The 18,619-nt window shown below is 40.8% G+C and overlaps 1 protein-coding gene across 2 annotated transcripts in view; it reads right to left on the reverse strand.

The window, feature by feature from the left end:
- CCDC88A (coiled-coil and HOOK domain protein 88A) overlaps window positions 1-18,619 on the reverse strand; it is an 865,879-nt gene that overhangs the window by 491,752 nt on the left and 355,508 nt on the right. For both annotated transcript variants that reach the window (XM_086927667.1, XM_086927666.1), the window contains exon 7: window positions 1,059-1,199. In XM_086927667.1, coding sequence (XP_086783793.1) covers window positions 1,059-1,199 — 141 coding nt within the window. The remainder of the gene's footprint in view (window positions 1-1,058; window positions 1,200-18,619) is intronic.

Raw genomic sequence — 18,619 nt, forward strand, 5'->3', positions numbered from 1 at the left:
TCCCTCACAGTGCATGAAAGCAAGTTCCACAGGCAGGTGAGGTGGAATGTGTGTTGCATACCTGCTAAAGGGCCAAAATGACCCAGCATTCAGGCACTGTACAAAGGCTTCCCTGCTGGAGAAATTGCTTGCAAGGGTACTGCCAGAGGTACCTTAAAACAATTATAATCATTATGGCGCAGCCCCTCAAAGTCCTTCGAAAGCAATTGTGTTGGACTTGGAAATAGTGGTTTTTTTTTTCACACAAGAGTTTTGCCCACTCTTATATATGGAGAAGCTGAATCGACTCTTACTCTGCTTTCCTATGAAAGGTAGAAAAAATATGCAGGGAGTTATGTTGAGTGTTGCGTGTGTTCATAATCATAACTGACACATTTTGGTGGTTTTCCGTGCATGGCCACAACCATCGGTTTTTAACTGTTTTTTTCAGTAAATTTCATATTTTTTGTTATCATATAGGTAATGTTTAACCCTCGCTGTGCACAGCCCTCACCAGGCTCTGCGTCCCACAAAATGTGGCTGCCAGTTCTCCACTGTACATGCCATTATCCTGCAGCCGGACCCTGCATCTAATGTGCCCGGGCACTGCAAAGTGGAGATTGGCCATAGAGTCTACCCTGCGGGCCAGCCATGCCCTTCTACCTACATCCTGTTCACTAATTTTAAAGTTTGGCTTGCTCGCGCTTTATATTGTTACACTACATAAAACTTGCGGGTTGGCTCTGACTCAAGAGACAGAGACAATATGGTGCTCGATTCCAGCACTTAAAAGGTCTGCTGCAATGAATGCAATTAATGCAACTGCAACTAATGCAAGATTATACAACAGCAAAATAGAAAGGCAGTCAGCAAAATAGAAAGACAGTCAGCTATTTATTTACCTCTTCAACAGAAATGTATGATTGAAAGAAAATCTAAAGTTTAATAATTCACACTTAAGATACAATGAACATAGCTTGCAAAGAAAGGAGAGGTTCCAATTCCAAAATGAAGATACTACTAGAATTATTAAAAGCTAATCAGCTTCATAAAAAGAAAGTGATTATTAAATAACATACCTCAGAATATTCATCTCTCTCATCCACAAGTCGCTTTAGGTTAAAAGCTGTGTTTCTCAACAGTGATTCATAATCCTCTGGAGATAGATCAGTCATTTCCATTGACTGAAGGTCAAAAACATTTTCTGGATTATGGGTTACCTGTGGAAGATGCAGAATGACATGAAAAAGGAGCATATAATGAGACAATATCCAGTTCTAAATTAACTCCCAAATTGAAATTATTACCATGAAGAAAAAATTATTAATATGAAGACATTTTTTTTACTCTCCTCTGGGTCCTAAATATTCACTTTGAAGCGATCAACAATCTTACAACATCTAAGATCCTTCAAAACCTAGGCAGTTTTGAGCTCACTCAAAGTGGAAAGCGGCACCCATGATAAAGGGCATCTCCCGGACCCAGTGCTTAGTAATGACCCAATTTAAAAACCAAAAAACTGCATACGATGACATGAACAGATCATGCACTAATCTTGTTCACTTTGGAGGGTGCTCCTCCTCTTCAGAATAAGGCAAATACTACCAGTTCAGGCCATAAGTTGTCAAAAGTGAATGAAGAATTGTGGATGAACTTGTTAGTCTCTACTAAACCCAATACTAGGATCCACCAGCAGCTAAAAACTCCTCAGTAAAAGTGTGGATCAAAGAATCACTAGACGAGGTTGTTCCTATCACCACAATAAAGAAGGGACAGATAGAGAATTCCGCACCTTGGTTCAAGACCCACCTAAGTTCCTTAAAAAAAAAGTAAAACCCTAGAAAGGGAATAGAGAAGAAACTATAATTTAATTGTAAAACTCTCCTACTGAACATCCACTGCACACTATTATCAGAAAATCAAAAAAGCACAGGCAGCTTTTTATCAATCAGTTATAATGAAAGCAGCAAATGTCCCAAGCAAGCTTTTTTCACATCATTAAATTACTTTCCACCCCGGAAGCGGAAAGTATGATGCCTACCCCTACGACTGCACGCTCCAATGAACTTTCGTCTTTAACCAAGATAAAGTTGCAGTGATCTATAATAATTTGCAAAAGACAAGAAAAACACTGCCTACACCATTAGACACCCTTACCCCACAGAAGAGGAACACATGACTCTCAAACATCCTGTCTCTCACTATGGGAGCTCTCCCTACTTTACCTGACAAAGTGAAATCTGGCTCCCCTTTGGATCCAGCTTCACCTTATATTTTGGTACAAGGAGCGCTTGCTACAATGCTGGAGCTTTTATAATGTATCCTTCTCTACTGGAGGAGTCCCCAAAGGATAGAAACACATAGTGGTCAAGCCATTGACCCCTTTGTCTTGTGAAATACAGACCCATTTCTTTTCTTGCAGACATTGGGAAGAGTTTAGAAAAACACATATTAACCAGAACCTCTCCCAGTGTATGAAGGAAACTTCGCTCATTGACCCAACTCAGACCAGCTTCCAACCGCAACATAGCACGGAAACCATGCTAGTAGCTATAACAGAGGAGCTGAAATTGCTGCTTGACAAAGGAGGCTATGCGGGTATTTTCCTAATGGAACTTTGCACAGGGTTTGACAAGGTCAATCCAAAGACTCTGGTAGATAGGATGAGAGACCTAGGAATACAAAAACGCTGCCTTTAATTGCCTCTCATCCTTCATGAGAGATAGTTCCTTCCAAGTGTGTGAACATTCCTGATATTGAGACATTTCTCCTTTAAAGTGTAGGGTTCTGCAGCGCTCTTCCTTAAGCCCTACACGTTTTAACATCTACCTAAGCCCCTTAGCAGACATTGGCAAAGAACTATAGTGTCAATTGTCTCCTATGTGGACAACACTCAACATGTCGTCTCCCTCTCCTCAGAGACAGGCTTATATCAGCAACAACTCACTCCATGCCTAGGCAAAGTTGCATGGTGGATGGCAAAGCACTCACTTAAGTTAAATGGAGACAACGCAGAGGTGATGATTTTAGGAAATATGCTTAATCACCTAATGCATGCTGGATGGCCCGAGAGTCTAGAACCACCTCCTATCCTCGCCTCCCTCATAAAGAGTCAAGGAGTATAGTTGGACAGCTCCTTATCTATGGAAACTTAGGCAAAAAAACGTACTGCATCCTGCTCTTGTATAATACAAACCCTACGGAAAATTCTTGATCTCCTAACCACTAACTAGGACAATAGTGGTCCAAGCTTTGATCCTTTCTTTTTTTTTTTTTTTTTTTTTTTTTTTTTGAAAACCTTTATTTATCAGAGACATGGTACACAGCGTCTGCCTACAACCACTGCGGGCCGGCCGCTATGACAATAAATAGCCTTCCAAGGTACCTTGCGTTGCAAATAGAGGACAAAAATAACAAAACTACGATAGACTGGCAAGGAGCCACAGGCAAAGGATAGAGAGGGTTTCATTTTGTAATTTTGACGAATCGTCCTAAAGTCAGATCGGGTAGCAGAAAGGGCGGACCAAGTAAAAGGATATACACGAGTCAAACATCATTATCGAGATACTGGCGTAAATCAGCACAATAAGGATAAACAAGCAAAAAAGTACTTATCACCCCAGTTAGCGCCCGCCCAATCAATTTATCACATCAGGAGTCACAATCTAGCTTGTATATGGTATAGTAGGATATAAGAGGGATCATTCTATGACAACGATAAGAGGATCCTACGACATGCAAAAAGGCACTTGTTACTTGGGAAAATTCGCAGCAGAAAATGCGCCCCCGAACAGTAATATAAGAGGGAAGGAAAAGCAGGATGTGTAATCATTCAGTAACTATGCATTAAAATCGATGTCATGGTCGTGAATCAATAACCTTGCGATAGTGACACAGACGCAAAGCGCGAAAATCCGTCCCGGAAAGGACTAAACCCAACCCCCATCTGACCCGAGATACATAGAAAGAAGAAAGGAAACAAGAGAAAAACAAGAAGAAAAGGCCATAGAAACAAAAAAGAGAAAACGAAAATCAAGCCCCAACCCCCCCACCCTGCACGTCGAAGAGGCTACGGCCCCCCCCCCTACTAACGTGCCTGTCGCCCCAAGAGTACCCACATAAGGGAAAAGACGGGGGAAAGTCAACACAAGCAGACTCCCGCCCCACCCCATCCGCACAAAACAGCTCAGGCTCGATCACTAACAGACCAGCGGGTCGACAAGCAATGGCGGCGTCGTAGTATAGTTCAGCAAAGCGTCCACATCATAATGAGTGACCGGGGATCAGTCCTGCGATGCATAAAGGAAGAGTTCACCCCTGTCCCAACTTGACCCTTCCGTCGATACGTAGCCACTGAAAGTTTGCAATGGGGCACCGCCCCGGACGAACAAGGCGGCCAGGCGGGTAGACCAAGAGCAATTCCGTGAGCAGTCCCAGAAGCAAGGGACTGAAAGGTGATCTCCTTAAGACATGTAGGCACAGGAACAGGGCTCCGGGCAAGTCCCTCAGGTTGCGACCCGGTAGCAGCAACACAAGATGGCCGGGTGGTGAAACAGGCCCATGAAGGGAATCCGCACTTTTTGCAGCACTAGGCCCCGATGTCACATTCACGCGGCCGGTTAGGTGGGATCTGTGACCAACATCATCCAGGGCCCTCCATGGCACCACCAGTGGACACGTAGCAGGCACATCTAATGGCGGCAAAGAACCGCCCACGACACTACTTCTCACGGGATCGCCGGAGCCTTCTTCCAACGGCTGGGTGATAATAGCGTCTAAGCGCCGTGCAAGGTCCCCGGCCCCATCCAACCAGGTAAAGCGCAGGGAGCTCATAGCAGCAGTGAGGTCGCGAGCCGTAGGTTTCATGGTACGTGGCCAATATAAACTCACTCGCTCTCAGGATATCTTCTACCTCGGCCAGGGTCAGTGGCCCCCACCGAACCGCCCGGCCAGAAAGTTAGTATGAAATTCACCAGAGCGGGGGCTGGCGCCACCTCCAGCTGCTACGATCGATCCGCCATTACACTTTGCCAATACACAGTTCACTCAGTCACAGGATGCCCCATAAGAAGCGCGGGCAGCATTAGCGTTATGTGGCACAGAGTCTAAATAGCAGGGGCAGACCCACCAACTTTGCGCAAAAGCGCCGACCCCATACCTCCGAGGTCTGAAAACGATGCACCGATCTGCCCCAAGTCAGCCAGCGCCAGCAACGTTGCTCCCGTTCCAAAATGGCGATATCAGCCCGTCCAGTAGATCCACACGCAGCACAGAGAACAAAGGAACGGTCTTACTAAGCGGTGGATCAGATCTCCAGCGTGAGCGTCCGTGTCTGTGGCGGCGCCAAATCCCCACATCCGTCCGGGATGGCGCAGTGTCTCTCCCGCAGCTCAGAGATATGGGCTTCTTGGCCCGCAGAGCCGCGACCTCAAGTGGCATCCGCGGCCGGCACCAACATCCGGTCCCTCGGCCAGCAGTCGGACGCCGCCACGGCGTCCAGCGAAAAAGGGTGAATGGAAGGGTCGCCGGTCACGGCCAAGCGCCGGAGTTGCCGCCCGCTGATCCTCGCACCTTCCGACGCCGTGTGAGCACTGCCCGAGCCTGTGCGTCCCGGGGAAGAGCAGGATATTCAAAGGATAAATGCCGTGGCGAGCGGAGCTCGCGGACTAGGCGGCCATCTCGCTCCGCGCTCGGCCACGCCCCCCGCTTTGATCCTTTCTGATCTAGAGCACGGGAACTCCCTGTATATTGGCTCTCCCAAATACAATAAAAGATTCCATCTTATCCAAATTGTGGCAGCCAGTTTGATCTTGAAATTGCCCAGATACTCCTCAGCAAAATGTGCACTGGCCTCTTTGCATTGGCTAAAGATAAAGAGTATCAATTTCAAGGCGCTCTACCTGGCTCACATAGGATTAAACTGGAAAGGACCCTCACTGATTCGATACCTCCTCAACCACACATTCCCTCGAGGACCTTAAGATCGTCTAATGCTCAACTACTAAAGGACAAACTAATCCAACGGACTAGATAGGGTGGCAGATCCTTCTTGCATCTTGCCCAGAAATTCTGGAACTCAATGCTGGTTGGCTTGAGAAATGAAACGACTGAGGTCTGTTTTAGGAAAATGCTTAAAACCTGGCTACACCCACACTAGCCTCTATTCTAGGTTTAGCCCGCAAGTGCATACTATGACTCACTCAGTGCTGGGAAGTCTTTGGGTAGCTATGCACCCAATAATTCGATATAGTACGATATAGTATAGTAAAGATCAGGGATAGTTTTGACGACTACATCACATAAACCAAGATATCTCAAACAGAGATCACATATACTTTTAATATACATTGTTTAGGCTTCAGCTTTTTGCATTTCACAAAAAATATCACACCTCACAAAAGAGGTATTGCCTTTAAGGCAAACATTTGCAATGGACTATCTGTTTATTTAGAGGAACGGGAAAATGAAACTTACACAAAAATCATGTTCATGGTTTCAAAGTCGGGAATGTTTGCATCATCATAATTGCAGATGACCAATCATCCAATGTAAGGTGTCTTAAAATTTCACAGCATCTTATTTAGGTTGCTGGCAAAGCAGCTAAAAAGTAGAACTCTTTTGACCACTTGAATAAGGCATAAGTGCCCCTGCCTTGGATACAACACTTAATTAGACCATTGAGAAACACCCGTAACTCCACAGCCCTTGAGAAGTAGAAGGTATTGGGACTTAAAAAGGAATTTGAGCTGCTCTTCCTCAGCATTGCAGGAGACAAATAATTTGAAAGTATAATAAAAAAAAGAATTCTAAAAAAGTCCCCAAAATAATTAAACAAGGAAAACCAAAATACTACACATAAATAGGTTCTTGTAAGGCCATGGATATTACCTGTTACATCATCAAGTGATCATCAAATCAGTCTTTGATTTGGCATGTAAAACTAATGGGAAGGCGTACAAAGTATTTTAACAATCAAAAGTGTAACAGTCTCAAAATGATAAGGCTTGGGACTGCAAAGTACTGTTGTGGAATGTACAAAAGACATTTTACAAGTTGAAAAGTCTTCTGACGAATGAACAAGGCTTTTGTGACTCGTTCCCAACTGCTATTAGAAGCGGGGAGAGGGGAGGGGGGAATCCTCTCCTAGTCGTGACTAAAAATATGATTTATTATTTTTTGACCTTTTAAGGGATGTGGGAGGGTATAAGAAAAACTAAAAAATAAATGGAGGTCTACTGTTCCTCGCATGCCCCTGTCCTTGCATTCAAGGCCATTTTTAATTTGTTGCAAAATTAATGTTTATGAGATAGGAGATTCTGGGCCCTGCTGTGAACATTCATATTGTGATGCGATTTATTAGTAAATCAGTTGCATCACAAAATAAACCCTTGTTAGCAACACCAGTCCAATTTGCAGGTACTAGCTAACCAACAGGGCTTAAGACATTGAACCCTACACTTTTTACAAGTCATGAAATTATCAAACATAGTGGAAGAAGAAACAATGTCAGGGGCTATTTTGTAAGGCTGAATATTTGGAAACAGCTGGACAAACAAGTAGTGTACCACACTGAACAGGAAAATGGGTATGTAGTATGAGATGGAAAGCTGGCCTTTCTGGCCATTTTATTCTTCTTCCCACACTCTGAGACACTTTCTACTATCTTTGTAAAGTTTCTATCTCACATTCTTTTTATGTGCCAATGTGTTTTTCTTTCAGCCAGTATTTGGGGGTTGGAATTAATAGGACTGTGAACCTGTTACAAAGTAACCAGATTTTGGTAGAAAGATTGTGAGTGCCCATTGCACAGGACAATGCTAGCAGTAAGAATTTATCACAAATTTCATATTTGTTAACACTGAGGAAGCCATCAAACTATCTTTATGGTAACTGGTTAGTGTTACATTTTGTTCAGTTGTAGGAAGTGATATTGAATCCACAACAATTTAGTGATTGTGAACAGTATAAAGTCTGCAAATCTTGAAGCTCTATTTAGCATTGTATGTGTAAACATGTGCACATAATATTTGCAAATGTTTCCATTCAATAAAAATATAGGCATGAGGGGGTCCATAGGCCTTTGGCCACTGGACTTAATGTAGAAGAAGAGGAAGACAGGAAACGCTGCCACTGAGTGCTTCTCCTATACCCTAAAATATTACAATGATGCCACAAGGCAGGGCCAATGCAAAGGTATGCAACAGGTTGCCTCTCAAGTCTATAGGGAGGGTAGCCCTATGAAGGGTTTCCCCAATCTCAGGGAACATCAAGGGTGTCTGTGAAACAAGGTGTGGAATCTCTATGCCATGGAAAGACTCACTGCACTGGTACATGACCAGATGTAACAGTTTGAAAAAATATATAGCCTGCTCTTGACATTGATCAAACAACAAGATTCAATACTGAACAGCTGCCGAGCCCCAGTGTTATTGGCTACGACTGTCCGGTCTGCTTCTCCTTATCACACTAAGAATCGTTTGTCTTGGTAGGTGGCGCCATTGGGGCCTCATAAATATAAGGCTTGCTTTTGAGCAAGCGCAAATATGTTCTATGCACTCGTATGGTGAAGATGTTGGCATATGTTGTATGGTAGCTTCAATAAGGAGCAGTAGGGTCAAGCCCCCACTCACTGATTTAACACAACCATGTGACCTGACGCTTTTTCTTGAACAGATCTATTTGGATTTCAATGTATCTTATAGCTCCCACAATTTAGTTTGCTATCTGGGAAGTTAATACATATACTGTCCCCTGACATGAATCCCTGTTCATTTTAATATTCTGTTTCCTCTTCATGCACCCTACTGTGTAGTGCAATATATAAAAGAGAAGAAAAACACCAAAAAATGTTTGAAAAGATATGGAGTGCCCCACGGAAGTAACACCATGGGAGTCCCCTGGTTGGCTCAGGTTCTCATCATTAGCACTACCATATCAAAACAAGAAAAAAGAGAAAGAAGAATGTGCAGTTATAGTGAAAAGAAAATGTGCACCACTAGTAAAGATGCTGGTGCTGCAACTACTAAGAAGTATCTCCCTAGTGCATATAAGTACTGACCCAAAATAAGGTGGATCTTGTAACTTAAGACCAAATTATTTGGAATTAAAAACGAGCTATACCTCCACTGGCTTTACCTCTTTATTCCATGCCGTGAGGTTGCTCACTTTGAAAGACACTGTGTTGCCTTCTAACTCCTTAGAGGGCCAACATGTTTCATTGCCTTAAAAGATTTTTGGCAATTTCATCAGGACGAGGGTCAGTATTCACCACACTGCATGCATGTCATATACATGTAACCATTCAAATGCCCGACTGTAGCATACCGGTGACCCCCTTCTTTGTCACTCAGGCGATACAATCCATATGCTGCTTTCTGTGAGCCGGATATGTGAACGAGCTCTATTTGAAATCATCCGCTCCCATGGTGTTACTTCCTTGAGGCACTCTATATCTTTTCACACATTTTGGGTGTTTTTCTTCTCTTTTATATATTGCACTACACATTAGGGTGCATGAAGAGGGAACAGAATATTAAACCGACAGGGATTCATGTCAGGGGACAGTATATGTATTAACTGCCCAGCTAGCAAACTAAATTGCGGGAGCTACAAGATAGATTGAAATCCAAATAGATCTGTTGAAGAAAAAGCATCAGGTTACATAGTTGTGTTGGATATGTAGCTATGCTCCCATTGGGAAACATCCTTTACAACGCAACCATTACATCTCACTACACTTACAATGCAGTCATTACATCGCAACATCCTTTACAACGCATGTCACTACAAAGCAGGCATTACAACGCATGACACTACATCGCATGTCACTACAACGCAGGCATTACAACGAATACCATTACAACGCATAGTACCCCTACACTATCCAAAACTTACACTAATGTTGCACCCCCTGGAGTTAGAATAGTATTTTTTACCCCTACACTATCCAACACTTACCCTACTGTTGCACCCCCTGGAGTTAGAATAGTAATTTTTACCCCCACACTATCCAACACTAACCCTACTGTTGCACCCCCTGGAGTTAGAATAGTAATTTTTACCCCTATACTATCCAATACTTACCTTAAATGCAATGTAATGGTATGCGTTGTAAAGGTATAATGCAATGTAATGGAATGCGTTGTAAAGGTAGTTTCTAAAAATGCGATGTAGTGTCATGCAATTTAATGGAGTGCGTTGTAAAGGATGTTGCAATGTAAAAACTGTGTTGTAAAGGCATGCGTTGTAAATGTATGCATTGTAACGTCATACAATTCTCCCATTGGGGTTATTGAACACTACATGCAGGAGTGTTTCAAATGCAAAGGCTGTTAATAGCAAAAGTAGAATATGTTCCAGCAGATAACTCAAGCCTATGTTTTGTATTGTGTCATTTTATTTTGTGTATATACAGGAGCAGATGTTGGCAACTGGTCAACATTCATGTTGTTAAAACTTTGTGTAAATAGAGTTGTTTAAAAAAAACAGTGTACGTGAGAAAGATGTCTGTGTGGGTTAATTTTGAATGGAATATTGGATCTGGAATACTGACGGACAAACTAAAATGAGAAAATATTAAGTGGTGAGAACAAAAGGCAAAGCAGTGGTAGTACAGCGAAACACATAAAGGGACATCAGCAACTAGGCTGAGAGAAGAGTTAGAAATCAGGTGCAGAAACAGCAAGAAATAATAAGAAACGCATTGACTAGGTACCATACCCCTCCAAAATTCCAAACTAAAAGCAATTGGTCAACAGTCTATAATGAAGTGGTTATTTATTGTGAGGTTTAAATGAAACAGGGTTTCAATTTCTGTGGGTTTCAAATTTGTTGAATCTTATTCTATTAATTTCACAATTCCGTCTTTTGATCCGCACTTTACTTTTACTTCTCCATATATAATGTCATACCGGTCCTCTTACCAAATCCACTTAAAATAACAATTTGAGTTTCTTTTTTGGGCCAGGCTAAAGGCAGCTTTAGCTCTCTAACAGAGTTCAAGATATGATATGCAGTGGGAAAACAGTATATAGACGAGCTTTGGCTCCCCCGTTGTGTATCTGCTTTACAAGCGTGTGATTTAGCTTATGTTGTGTTAGATTGCCTGTGAAGTATTTCCATTGCTTATAACTGATAGTGTCCTTTGTTAATGCAGACCCTATATCAAATCTAATTGGATGGGGTTTGATGGAGCTCATCGTTTAAATCAATGGTAAATGTGATAGGGAGGGAGTTTACATTGCAAATTCCCTAACATATGCAAGAGGAAGTGGTTTTACATTGTAAACTCCATGACAAAAACTGGCAGGAAGGGGCTTTACATTGTTTAATACCGAAAGACAGTCATTCTCTGCTCTAGGTTGAGGAAGGGCTAGAGAGGCCTAATTATTATTATGTGTAATGTTATGGCTAGTATTTAGTTGTGTGCGAATTAAAATATTATTTCCTTTTTAAATGTAAAAACATTTGCTGGACATTGATATATTACATGTTAATATGTGCTTTGCATATTTCTGAGTTTCTAACCTTCACCATTCACCTTGGACTGTAGTGCTAATCTGAGATATAAGTGCTAAAGGGGTGCATTTGTTTATTCGGTTCAGTTCTAATTATATTGTAGCCTCAGAACAATACAGGCACAAGACTAAAACTGTCACAAGTGGAGCTCAATAACCCCCAATTACCCTGGTACTCCCTTGAACTAGCTCCTACATGAATAGCAATGGATGTGCATTGTTATAGCCCAATACTCCAGAAGAAATCAGACTTGCCACTATCCATTTCTCCTAGAGTCACCTTCTGTAGCACAGCAAGCTAAAATCAAAGCAAAGTTCCACCCGCCTCATTTAAAGTTGTCGCCTACATATACCTACAAAGGCCCAACCCAGTAAGTGCCGTTGGTGGTTTGGACATGTGTCCACCCACCCTATTTGGAGTGGGCAGACACATGGGCAGTTTTTCCTTTCACATACCGCCATATAAAAATGTCACTATATGAAAGCAAAAACCTGTAAATGACCCATACATCATGGGGGAAAACTCCCATGGTGAGGGTATCATTTTTTTATTCTTAAAAACAGAATCCCATATTTGTATTTTGTTTTTGAAAGTAAAAAAAAAGGTGTTACCTACGCCTCTTACAGGGATCACCGTACGGTCACCATGGTGAAGTACTTTATAAAAGCGCGTGACCTGTTGAAATGTAACTGGTGGTTATGTTAAGTGAAGCGTTCCAATACCTTCAAGTTGAGTTTACGCTACATAAGGTATCCTTATTAAAGAAAGCGCACAATTTAGCGTTTGAAAGGATATAACACAAACTATTGTTTACTGTTAACCTTCAGAACAAAAGGATTTAATAATCCATTGGAAGAACTGTGTAATGCAGAGCCAGAAAATTCTCCATTATCCAGTTGACCATACTGGGTGATCGTAGGTTTATCAATTTGCTTTATGGAGCCTCACTTTCCTCCATTTTTAAGGGAACACCATGAAGTAATTCAGTTCAAGACATGCTCTGTATAAAAACCCTCATCTGAATGTAGTTCAGACTAAAATGTAGTGCTGTATAATACTGACTGGCTTAATTTATAGTTAACACGACAAATTAACTTAGCTGTTAGTTCAATCACAACAACATCATCAAGGCATTGAGAGAATTCTTGAAAGCTCATTTTCCAAAAATTTTAATACATATCTCAACTTTTTATCAATGGACATTTTTAAAACAATTAAGGAGCATAAATCATATTTTTACACTTGTGCAACTATGTTGATGGCTTTGTTCTTGCTTTTGATTTTAGGGACAAATGTGACCCCTGGTACAGCTCTAGCTCAGCAATCTGTACAAATCTGCTGGCTTGCCAACATGTCCCTAGTGCAGTAGCTCTATGGACAGGGAGAAAAAGTTCAGGGCATTGAAACATACATACCTAGACTGTTAAACTTTTGACTAGCCCAATTTTTGTGACTTGTACACTGTACACTAAAACAGTGTATATTTACTTCTTACAATATAGGTAGAACTGTCATATTGCACTATAACATTTGGAGAGCGCCTTGTACCACTAAATGAGGCCCCAACTTTCTGGATCACTTTCTGTATCACAGAGTACACAGCTCCTCAGTTTCTTGTGCATGATTGGTAATATATGGACTTACAAATTATTCAAAGTGTAGTATGTTGAGTTTCGTGTGTATAATTTGGCGGTGTGCTCATTTCACAGTTGGGACTTAGCCACGCTTATGCCAGAAGATGAAGGGGAAAGTGAATGCAATAAAGGATTGTGGATACTTGTAGATACCATCTCATCTTGTAAGCTGCAAATGAAAAAAATTCATTATGGTTGTTAATTATCCTTATTTGTGCAGTTCCAGTGCTTTGATGTCTGTACTGAAAACGAACTTCAGCTGATACAAGACATTCTGAACCATTTAATAAGCAAGAACAGAATCATCCTGGGCTAGAGCCTCCTCCACAGCTGGTAGATCCAGAGTTTGAACTGGATTGTACACTGAGATACACAGAAGGTTGTGAGAAAGATATTACTTGCAATGCACAGTCAGTCCAGAGGAAACTGCCATTACAACGCGGGCATTACATCGTAATGCAATTACAACAAAACTTTTACAACGCAAAATACATTACAACACATGCTATTACAACGCATTCTATTACAATGCAGATGTTATTACTATGCATGCTATTACAACGCATCTTCAGGTAATTAATATAGTAAGTATTGTTTTACTTTTTAATACTCTGGTTTTGTTTACTTTACTTATTTTTATTAATTTAACATTTTTAAAAAGATTACATTATTAATTGTATTTTATTTTATAAAATGTACAATTTTCATAATAATTAATGTATATACTGAATTAAAAATAGTTATATTGTTACTCAGATTAATTTAAATAACTGATACTCAGATTAATATTAATTAATGAATAATTAATGATAATAGTTAATTTTTTTAATTTTTAATACATACATATTTTTATAAAATGAATTTATTACATGGGTATTATGATTATGTAATACTTCAAAAAAAGGATTGATAACAGTATTATTTAAATACTCAGGTATTATTTTGTAAAAAATAATAATTAATATTTTAATACTCGGGCATTATTTTTAAAAAGAATGCACAAATATTCTAAAACTTCTAAGAATAATTATTCGTTTCATAATTTTTTTTATAAAAAAATTAAAATACTCTGAGTAATTTAAATGAAAGAAGGTAGAATAATATTTACATTTTTAAAAATGTAAAAAACCCCAATGTAATTACAATACATTTTTTACATGAGTATTACGTATTAGTATTATTTGGTTCACAAGAGATTTTGAGTAATTTGGAGATATAAGGGGGAAAGGCATTGTGGATGGATGTGTGGACTAGGAAGAAGATAATCAACTCTATTCATGCTGCAAAGGGGTGTCTGTAATAGGTTAAAAGAATGGGGTTCGTGTATTCACATATAAAAAAAGAAAAATCGGAATGGTGGGCGAATGCAGTGCAGCTATGCGAGAGACAAAGGAGAGTTTTGAAAGTCATGCAAGATCTGTGTTGCCGAACCCCATTCATGAAATCAACAGTGAGTGAATGGTAGTTTTAAACTGAGCGGCTGAGATCAACTGCTGAACCTCATTGAGATTCTGCAAGTGAAAGTCAGCTGCTCTGGCAATGTAATTTAAGTATGGGATAAAAGATAGGTTCTGGTATATTAAAAAAATAAATACATTAATTAAGTAATTTTAAAAAAAATTATATTTGAAACATTTCAAAAATCTTTTTATATTTTTTATTAAAAATATTAGATAAAGTAATTAAATAGTAAAACATTATAAATTAAGACACTTCCTCACCCAAAACCCCTATTTTCCCTGCATTCCGTCCCAGTGGTTTCTTTTACAATTTGATTTTATTAAAAAATACATTGTAATGGTATGAGTTGTATTGCTTCACGTTGTAATGGCACTTATAATGCATTTATTTCATTTGCGCTGTAATGGTATGCGTTGTTTTATCATGCATTTTAATTGACTTTGCGATTTAATAAATACGTTGCAATAGCATTCATTATATTTGCATGGGTTGTATCGTCATACATCCCAGTCCAGAGGTTTGAGGCCGGAGCTGATGTGCTTGCATGACCACAGGTGTAAGCGTTGTCTAGTTGTAGACATTCAAGCTGTGAGGGTACTCTTAAAAAGCTTTTTGCCTGAAGCTACAAAGCAGCCATGCAGATGAACTGTTAGGTGGTTGAAGAATCATATTTTTAGCTTATTGTGGGGTCCTTATTATCCACTTACCACCTTCAAGCCTGCTTACTTCCATATTTCTTCAAATGCTGTTGAGATGGGAGATACCAACCAAAAGGGCAATTACGCAATGCAACGCAGTAATCTGCTGAGTTGCGTGAAAGGAAGAAACCATCTGCTGGATACGGAGCATTTCTTCTCTCTTCTATTGCTGGTGCTTTACCACCAGGTTTTTCCAGACAGAAACAGGCATTGAAAAATGGTATATGTCCACCCATCTAAATTAGGTGGGCAGACATACAGCCAAATTTGTGACAGCCCTTTCTCCTTCCGGCCATCAGAGAAGTCTCCGCTGTCATCAAAGATTTAAATGCAGGTGAACCATAGCCCTGGCAGGAAGGCAACTCCATTGCTGTTGTGATAGCACTCCCTCCCCACCAAGAATTAAATTAGTCCTTTTGTTTCTTTCACAGACCCGGAAGCAAAACGTGACACTATGAAGAGAGCATTAAAAATTACTGTAACCCCTCCTCGATAAATTTATTTGATATAGTAGCCAGGGGGAACTGTGAGGGCAATGTCAGGAGTAGAGTCCTCTTTCAACCATGTTTCAGAATAAAATGTCAAGATCATGGTCAAGAATAAGGTTCCTGTGTATTTGACCAAGGAACGGTTATTAGGTAGAGTGAAACTGAAGTGAAGTGAGCTATGAGTAGATGTAGGAATATTTTTTTGCAGTAACTTTACATGATGTAACTTTGTAAAGCAACAGCTGGGTATGCAGACAGCATTGTGAAATGCCATCTGTGGCTATTACACAGTTCAAGAAATCTCTACCTTTTATGTAGAGTGTGCTGTGGAAATCACATGTATCCAACCAACTGCACCTATGGGATTGAAGGGGGCTGGTACCTTGTAGCTGATTTCAGTACACTCAAAAGTGAGCTGGCTGAAAGTATCCTGTGAAAGGCAGTGAACAGAATTCCACAATTTAGACTCATCATTTACAGAGTATTTGTGAAGTACCCAATGCTTTGTTTATTTTTACAGTGTCTAAATATGTGAACCTGTCTCCAGAGGGAGACTGAGTGCTGTATGCAGCTGTAGGTAAACAAAAACAGTGCATTAAAGTCTAGCATACTATTGATGATTATAATGGAGGACCTGCATTGTTGGAATACTTTGCTTCATTATTGCATACCTTGAAGTCAAATGAGACTTTATTTTGGAGACGTTGCATTGATTTCTGTTGCAACCTTTTCCAGGTTCCCACATCACTTGAAATTCAAAGTTGGCGTAAGATTTAATGATCTGCTTTGTCCTTGCTTCATTTAAGTCGTTTCAAGGCAATACAAGTCCTTAAATGGGATTTACAAAACCAGACAAGGGGCTATTTGTGTCGGCTTGCGTGACTTTATTAAGAAATGTAATGCAAAGCAGTAGCTTGCAAAGTGGTGTGTTATATATTATGTTGTGGTAGGCATTCCATGGGTGGAGCATGGACGTTCCCCTGCATCCATCCATGAAATCTGATGCCATCCCAGATTTACAGAAGGCAGTAAACCTGGGATTGCGCCAAAATGATGTGCTTACTACAGAGAGAGGTAACAAGGTAAAATATCTTTATTTCTCCTTATTACTTCCTCTTTTTTCATTGTGATCCTTCTTGTACAGAAACAATATTGGTGCATGGTGCAAGGGTGTCTGCTTTGGCGCTGGGTGCATTGCATTTGGCGATGCAGTGAGCGCAACAAAATGTGCTATATTTATTTTTATGTTTACTTACCTGTATTTGTCTGTATTCCGTAGTTTACCACCCCCCACCCTGCCCCTGCCCCTCCCTCTCCCCACATCACCGTCCGGCAGCACTCCCACTACCGACCGCTACTGCTTAAAAGATGTTTTCTTACTTGGATTTGCCAGAATTGTACTGTAGCCCAGATGCCAACTCTTTTCCTTGTAAAGAAACAGTTGAGACTTGTTTTATTCCTAAGGACCAAATTACCGCAGAAGGTCGCTGCCTCCCACCTGCCAGATTATGACTACTTTTGTGGTCTGGTGGGTGGACGGCTGACGGTCCCATTGCAGTGCGTCTTTCAAAGGCACCGCAATGTGAACGCCACACGGGGTTCCTGCACGGCATGGACTCGAAAGTCCATGCCATGCAGGAACCTGGTTGCATGACCCCGCATGCATCCCCAGGCTGAGGGGGCACAGGGGGCCCCATAGATCCCCCTTTATTTCAGCACTGCCAGCCTTTTCATGGAGGAAAGACCTCCATGAAACCACAGGCGGTCCTGAAACTTGTAATATGCATGGCAGTGCTGCAGTGGCACCACCTACATATTACATAGCCCCTGAACACCGCACCTTGCCATGAAACAGTAGTTCACAGGCGGAGCCAGCTGTCCTATTATTTTCTGACCATCCAAGTCGTAATTGGGAGTTCGGGCCGCCGTTCAACGGTGGCTGGACCGCCACCACACCATCACCAGGGGCTGGTGGTCCTCGGACTTCCAGACTCGTAGTTTTTGACCTATGTGTCAAAGGTTGAGAGAACATATTGAACTCTCAAAATATATGGTGATGGACAATCTAACGATTATAACTTTGCTTGATATAGAACCGTATTTAAATTGGGTTGTTAATTCACAGCATAGATATCTACTCACATGTTTTAGGTAAGGACGCTATTTTTTTTGGTTACTTTTCCTCAGCCATTCATTACTTTTCCAAGCTCCCCGCATGTCCCCTTGATTTTTGTCCGTTCTTAACACAATGCATTTTAAGCTTTCTGGAAGGTTTAATGTATTTTTAGAAAGTGTTATTTGATTCTAATTTTAAGATCTGCAAACTTTAGGCAGTGAAGACCAACTATGCTGTATTTATTACATTTTGACTTTTCTCTATATGTGCCTTGCAGTGGGCCATTACACGTAACACTGAAGTGTACAAGCACTATATTACTAGGATGGACATTTCTAGTTTTATTTGCACATATGAAATATTTGTATTGTGTTTGTAACTCATGGTGTTTTATATGTGTATGTATGCATGTATGTATGGATTTTACCTACTGGAGGTCGCCAATAGGTAGTTATATCTAGAACCTAGTTTCCATAGGAAAAGCATTTTTTGATTTGCTAATAACTTTGGAGTCATTGAGGTATCTTTGGGAAATTCTCCAGAAATAAATCTATCCACGTCAGTTCCTATCCTGAAAGTTTGGGCGTGATTCGTTAGGCGGGGGCTGAGAAAAAAAGAGGGGTCCCAAAACGCGTTTTCCTCATGTTAATTTCAATAGGAAATTTTGAAACAGGCTACAGCCCGAACTGCTGAACGGAATTACCCCAAATTTGGAAAAAAGGTAGT

Source organism: Lissotriton vulgaris, chromosome 6, assembly GCF_964263255.1.
Source record: "Lissotriton vulgaris chromosome 6, aLisVul1.2, whole genome shotgun sequence".
Lineage (NCBI taxonomy): Eukaryota > Metazoa > Chordata > Amphibia > Caudata > Salamandridae > Lissotriton > Lissotriton vulgaris.